Source organism: Erinaceus europaeus, chromosome 8, assembly GCF_950295315.1.
Source record: "Erinaceus europaeus chromosome 8, mEriEur2.1, whole genome shotgun sequence".
Lineage (NCBI taxonomy): Eukaryota > Metazoa > Chordata > Mammalia > Eulipotyphla > Erinaceidae > Erinaceus > Erinaceus europaeus.
In genome coordinates, this window is record NC_080169.1 from 125,101,134 (window position 1) to 125,107,648 (window position 6,515).

A 6,515-nucleotide genomic window follows, 5' to 3' on the forward strand; every position below is an offset into this window, starting at 1 on the left:
GCCTCCCCCTCTCCCTCTCCCTCTACCTCTGCCTCTGCCTCTCCCTCTGCCTCTCCCTCTGCCTCTCCCTCTGCCTCTGCCTCTGCCTCTCCCTCTCCCTCTCCCTCTCCCTCTCCCTCTGCCTCTCCCTCTCCCTCTGCCTCTCCCTCTGCCTCTGCCTCTCCCTCTGCCTCCCCCTCTCCCTCTCCCTCTCCCTCTGCCTCTCCCTCTGCCTCTCCCTCTGCCTCTCCCTCTGCCTCTGTCTCCCCCTCTCCCTCTCCTTCTGCCTCTCCCTATGCCTCCCCCTCTCCCTCTCCCTCTCCCTCTCCTTCTGCCTCTCCCTATGCCTCCCCCTCTCCCTCTCCCTCTGCCTCTCCCTCTGCCTCTCCCTCTCCCTCTGCCTCTCCCTCTGCCTCTGCCTCTGCCTCTCCCTCTGCCTCTCCCTCTCCCTCTGCCTCTCCCTCTGCCTCTCCTTCTCCCTCTCCCTCTGCCTCTCCCTCTCCCTCTGCCTCTGCCTCTCCCTCTGCCTCTGCCTCTCCCTCTCCCTCTGCCTCTGCCTCTGCCTCTCCCTCTGCCTCTCCCTCTGCCTCTGCCTCTCCCTCTCCCTCTCCCTCTCCCTCTCCCTCTCCCTCTCCCTCTCCCTCTGCCTCTCCCTCTCCCTCTGCCTCTCCCTCTCCCTCTGCCTCTCCCTCTCCCTCCGCCTCTCCCTCTGCCTCTCCCTCTGCCTCCCCCTCTCCCTCTCCCTCTGCCTCTCCCTCTGCCTCTGCCTCTCCCTCTGCCTCTCCCTCTCCCTCTCCCTCTGCCTCTGCCTCTCCCTCTGCCTCTCCCTCTCCCTCTCCCTCTCCTTCTCCCTCTCCCTCTGCCTCTCCCTCTCCCTCTGCCTCTCCCTCTCCCTCTGCCTCTCCCTCTCCCTCTGCCTCCCCCTCTCCCTCTGCCTCTCCCTCTGCCTCTCCCTCTGCCTCCCCCTCTCCCTCTCCCTCAGCCTCTCCCTCTCCCTCTCCCTCTCCCTCTCCGTCTCTCCCTCTGCCTCTCCCTCTGCCTCTGTCTCCCCCTCTCCCTCTCCATCTCCCTCTCCCTCTCCCTCTGCCTCTGCCTCTCCCTCTCCCTCTCCCTCTGCCTCTCCCTCTGCCTCTGTCTCCCCCTCTCCCTCTCCATCTCCCTCTCCCTCTCCCTCTGCCTCTGCCTCTCCCTCTCCCTCTGCCTCTCCCTCTGCCTCTGTCTCCCCCTCTCCCTCTCCCTCTCCCATCCCTCTCCCCCTTCTCCCTCTCCCCCACTCCCTCCCTCTCCCTCTCCATCTTCCCTCCCCTCTCAATTTCTCTGTCTCTATCAATAATAAAAATATAATTTAAATGCAAAGCAAAAGTCCAGTGATGTTTTCTCCAGCAGAATGTGTCAAAAAGGCCCTTTCACAGCATCTAGGCAGAGGATTCCCTCCCCTCCTGGGGGTTTGCAGATGGGGGGTGTCTGTACTTGATCCTTTAAGTCAGTTAACCCTTGCTTTGCCTCGGCCAGTGGCAGTGCTCCTGGTCACCCTCCTCCCCTCCCCCTCTCTCCCACCCAGGAAGCTGCACTGCACCCGGAACTCCATCCACCTGAACCTCTTCCTGTCTTTCATCCTGCGGGCCATCTCTGTGCTGGTCAAGGACAACGTCCTCTACTCCAGCTCGGCGACACTGCACTGCCCCGACCAGCCTTTGTCCTGGGTGAGGGGCCCCAGGGATACATCCCTGTTCTGAGGCGGGGCAGCAGGGCCTGCGGGAACCGTGCCTGTGAGACCGGCATGTGACAGCCCTGTGTGCCGCCTGGAGCCTGCTGGACTGTGTCCCCGTGTGGAATGTCCCTGTGTATGGTGGTCATGTCCCTTGTCACACCCTTGTGTGACTTCCCTGTGTGAAACCCATGTGTGGTGTCACATCCCTGTGTCTGTGAGACCTGCACATGACAGCCCTGTATGATGTTTGAGTCTGATGGCCACGCCTGTGTTACTGTGTGACATTCCTGTGTGTCATTGGGTGTGTGACCTTCCTGTGTGGCTCCATGTCTGACCCTTCCCTTGTGACCCCATGCTGCACATGTCTTTCCCATGTGGCCTTTCCCCATGTACCCCGGCTCTGACCCCTGAGTGACCCCGCTCTGGCCCCCAAGTGCCCCCTGCTCTGACCCCCAGTGACTGCGCTCTGACCCCCCTGGTGCCCCCGCTCTGGCCCTCGGATGGCCCCCGCTCTGACGCCCGGGTGCCCTGCCCTGCCCTGTCCTGTCAGGTGGGCTGCAAGCTGAGCCTGGTGCTGTTCCAGTACTGCGTCCTGGCCAACTTCTGCTGGCTACTGGTGGAGGGGCTATACCTCCACACTCTGCTGCGGGCCTCCTTCTCGCCCAGCCGATGCTTCCTGGCCTACCTGCTGCTCGGATGGGGTGAGCTGAGCAGGGATGTGGGGAGAGGCCTGCGGACCTGCATGAGGACCCCCACATGCCTGAACCCCATCCTGGCCTCTACCCAGCTCCCAAAAACAGCGAGGACACAGCCCCTCCCCTCCCCCCAGCCCAGTCACCAAAGGGAGGGGGTCCAGCCACAGGCCAGCAAGCAGGGCTGGGGGCAGGTAATGGATACAGGGCTGGGGGCAGGTAACTGGGGTGCAGGGCTGGGGGCAGGTAATGGGTACAGGGCTGGGGGCAGGTAATGGATACAGGGCTGGGGGCAGGTAACTGGGGTACAGGGCTGGGGGCACGTAACTGGGGTACTGGGCTGGGAGCCAGGTAATGGATACAGGGCTGGGGGCAGGTAATGGGTACAGGGCTGGGGGCAGGTAACGGGGGTACAGGGCTGGGGGCAGGTAACGGGGGTACAGGGCTGGGGGCAGGTAACTGGGGTGCAGGGCTGGGGGCAGGTAACTGGGGTGCAGGGCTGGGGGCAGGTAACTGGGGTACAGGGCTGGGGGCACATAACTGGGGTACAGGGCTGGGAGCCAGGTAACGGGGGTAAAGGGCTGGGGGCAGGTAACTGGGTACAAGGTCAGGGGGCAGGTGACAGAGGTACAGGGCTGGGGCAGGTAGCAGGAGGGGACAGGGCTGGGGGCCGGTAACAGGAAGGGACAGGAATGAGGGCAGGTAATGCTTACAGAGCTGGGGGCAGGTAACAAGAGGGAACAGGAATGGGGCAGGTAATGGGTCCATGGCTGGGGACAGTGGGGCAGGTTAACAGCGGGTACACGGCAGGACCATGGGCCGGAGTGTTGAGAGAGCCTTGGTTGGGACTTGGATGAGACCCCAGATGGGTGGGACCTGGTTGGGGTTGTGGACTGGACCAGGGCTGCGTGGGGTGACCCTTGGCCACCCCACAGGTGTCCCCACCATGTGCGCAGGTGCGTGGACTGCAGCCCGGCTCTCCTTGGAGGACACTGGGTGAGTGGGCTTCCTCCCGCCCAGACAGGCAGCTGGATCCTTCCTGGGTCCTGGCCTGTGGCCCGGGGTGCCACGTGAGAAGGGGGTCACCCTAGGCAGGCAGGGGCAAGGAGGAGCCAGGTAGAGGGGAGCACTCAGGAGAGGCTAATGTTTGCAGGAGTCTGGGTGTGGGGTGCAGGCAGCGGGGCTCACCCATCTCCTGGCAGGGGTCACACTCACCTGACCTCTCCCACAGCTGCTGGGACACCAATGAGCACAGCATCCCCTGGTGGGTCATCCGGACCCCAATTTTAATTTCTATCTTTGTAAGTAGCTGAGTCCCTGTGCCCCCGGGGAGGGGGATCAGACTAGGTGGGGGAGCGGATCAGGAACATAGGCCCCTTCAGCAAGGTGGCCTGGGGCACCCTCAGGACCCAGCCCGGGGAGGGGAGTCGGGGAGAGCCCTGGGGCTGGGGCTGTCCAGATTGTCCTCTGTCCACCTCAGTCACCTCAGCACTGACCTCAGTCTGTGGTCAGACAGTCAGAGTCCAGCAACTGGGGCTGGAGGGGGCAGGCAGGAGGCCCCACTGGGCAGAGCTTGACTTCTAGGACTGCAGTCCTTCCTAAGGACATCACACGCCGTGTTCCTTCAGGTCAACTTCATCCTCTTTGTCAGCATCATCCGCATCTTGCTGCAGAAGCTGACCTCCCCGGACGTGGGCGGGAATGACCAGTCACAGTACAGGTGAGTGGACCCTGGACACCGGGCAGTTCTGGGACGGGGACCCCAGGACATGGGGGGCTGGAAGTGGGGAGTCCCAGGATGCAGGGATCAAGGGGGCAGGAAGGGGCATCCTGGCCCGTGGGGGACCCGGCGGGGTGTGGGCCACAATTCTCCCAGTGGGTCCCCGGCACTTGTCGGGCCGTGGCCTGGGCTCTGAGTTGGGGGCGGGGGAGCTCAGCCCCAGACCGACAGCCCCATGGGCGCTGGTTGGTGGAGTTCCCAGGCCTGGGATGCCCCCCAGGCGGCTGGCCAAGTCCACCCTGCTGCTGATCCCGTTGTTCGGCATCCACTACGTGGTCTTCGCCGTGCTGCCCGTCGTGCCCTCCAGCTACCAGATCCTGTTCGAGCTGTGTGTGGGATCCTTCCAGGTATGGGTGCCACCTCCCCCAGGCTGGCCTTCTGCAGCCCCTGAGAAGCAAGTGACCCCTGCCCGTCCCAAATGGCCCAAATGGCCCGAGCCCCCTCCAGTGGGCCCCGAGTGAACTCTGGCCCCCGAGCGCTGCCCGACCACCCCACGTGGCCTGGCCGCTCCACTCCGCATGGCAGAGCGAGTCCTGCCCTCCTGCGTGGCCCTGACGCTCTGTGGCGGCTGCCCTCCCTTGCAGGGCCTGGTGGTGGCTGTGCTGTATTGCTTCCTGAACAGCGAGGTAGGTGAGGGGCCCCTCAGCTCAGCCCCCACGGGTGCCCCCTCCCCCAGCTCCCATCAGGACCCACCCATGGGGTCGGCGGCAGCCGGCTCCTCCGAACGCTGCGTGTCTCCTGCGTCCCCGCCTGCCCCGTGTCCCCACGTATCCTCTGTTTGCTCTCACGTCGCCCGCACGTCTGCCAAGTCCCATCCCTGGTGGCCGTCATAGCCCCGAGTGGGGTCTCAGGGCTGCACTGCCAAAACCACAGCCCAGAGCCGCCTGTCTGCCCCCCGAGGCGTGTGCCTCTGCTGCCTCTCCGTCTGTGTCCAGCTCTGTCCCTGTGTCTCTCCCTAGCTCTGCCTTCTCCTCGGCCCCTGCCCTGAGGTGCTTCTCCCTGGCCCCCACCTGCAGGTGCAGAGTGAGCTGAAGCGGACGTGGCGCGGCCTGTGCCCGGGGCCCGGGGGGCTGGGGGGGTGCCGGCTGCGGGGCTCCAGCCTGGTATCCCGCCAGGGCTCGGAGGGCGGCCTGCAGGGTCCCCGTGGCTCTCGCGCCCTGTCCTTCCTGCAGACAGAGACCTCTGTCATCTAGCAGCCGCCTCCCTCCTGGACACGGGGCACCCGTCCCCCCACCCTGGAGCCTGAACCCCAGCCACAGCCTGACTCTGCAGTCCCCAGGGCGGCTGCCGTCCAGGCAGGGACGCAAGGCCCCAGGATGCGGCCAGGCCAGGACAGCGGGTGCCAGCCTGGGTCCCCTACAGACAGTGGCCTCATCCTGCCTGGTACCCAAAGTGCAGTGCGTCACCAGACCCCGCTCACCCCGCAGTGCTGGCACTGAGCTCTTGTTCTGCGGCAGAGGACTCGAGGTGGGGGGCAGGCCTGGCACCCACTCTGCTGTGACACCCGCCCCAGGTCCCGTCCCCAGACTCTGACCCAGAGTGAAGCCGCTGCTCAGAACAAGTTGTCTCTCTGGTCCTCAGATGTAGGGGGAGCAGGTCAGGAGGGCCAAGACAAATGGACAAAGATGGACAAAGACAGTGGGCAGAGATAGATGAGACAGGGTCTCCTAGCTGACCCCCAACCTTGTCGGCCCCCCCCAGAGGTCACCCCTTCGGACAGTCCCCCAGACCAGGCAGTGGCTGGACCAGGAGGCAGGCTGACCACCCAGTGCCGTGAGCAGGAGCCTCGGCCCCTCGTGGACTGAGTGGGGCAGACGGCCATGAGCCCGGTGTCCAGGGCTCCAGGCCGCCAGGAGCTGAGGGCCCACGGTGACCACACCCCAGCCGGCCGCCGTGGCGAGGCTCCTCACCGCTGCAGACCAGTCTGGGACACCCCTCGGGTGGGGACACGGCCTCAGCCCCACAGCTCCTCGTGGGTGTGGCTGGCATCTCAATAAACCCGCCTCCTGTCTGCACTGAGCTCTCACTGATCTCGAGCCCCAGCCTGCAGTCTGCGGACGCCCAGACCCCCAGCCCAGCGTCCCCACTGGGGCTCCCACGCCTCATGCCGTGGGCACAGCATGAGCAGGGGTCCCTGGCATGAGGGAGTGAGCTGGGGACAGGCCCTGCTGGACAGCCCTCTGGGAGCCCCCATTGCTGGGGCCAGCACCCAATGGCAGGACTCACTCAGGGCACAGGTGTTCATGCCCATGTTCCGCGTGGTCACATGCTGGCTTCCCATGTACCATATGCCGTGTGTCCCCCCACGTGTGCAGTGCTGTGTGGCTCTCCTGTATGCCTGCACGTGTGTGGC

The 6,515-nt window shown here is 65.1% G+C and overlaps 1 protein-coding gene across 1 annotated transcript in view; it reads left to right on the forward strand.

Annotated features, from left to right (window-relative positions):
* VIPR2 (vasoactive intestinal peptide receptor 2) overlaps window positions 1-6,170 on the forward strand; it is a 17,331-nt gene extending 11,161 nt beyond the window's left edge. The window contains exons 2-9 of the mRNA XM_060195689.1: window positions 1,541-1,682; window positions 2,241-2,391; window positions 3,318-3,378; window positions 3,614-3,683; window positions 4,011-4,102; window positions 4,383-4,509; window positions 4,747-4,788; window positions 5,179-6,170. Of these exons, the coding sequence (XP_060051672.1) occupies window positions 1,541-1,682; window positions 2,241-2,391; window positions 3,318-3,378; window positions 3,614-3,683; window positions 4,011-4,102; window positions 4,383-4,509; window positions 4,747-4,788; window positions 5,179-5,355 (862 nt within the window). The 3' untranslated portion in view covers window positions 5,356-6,170. The remainder of the gene's footprint in view (window positions 1-1,540; window positions 1,683-2,240; window positions 2,392-3,317; window positions 3,379-3,613; window positions 3,684-4,010; window positions 4,103-4,382; window positions 4,510-4,746; window positions 4,789-5,178) is intronic.
* The last annotated feature ends 345 nt before the right edge of the window (window positions 6,171-6,515 follow it).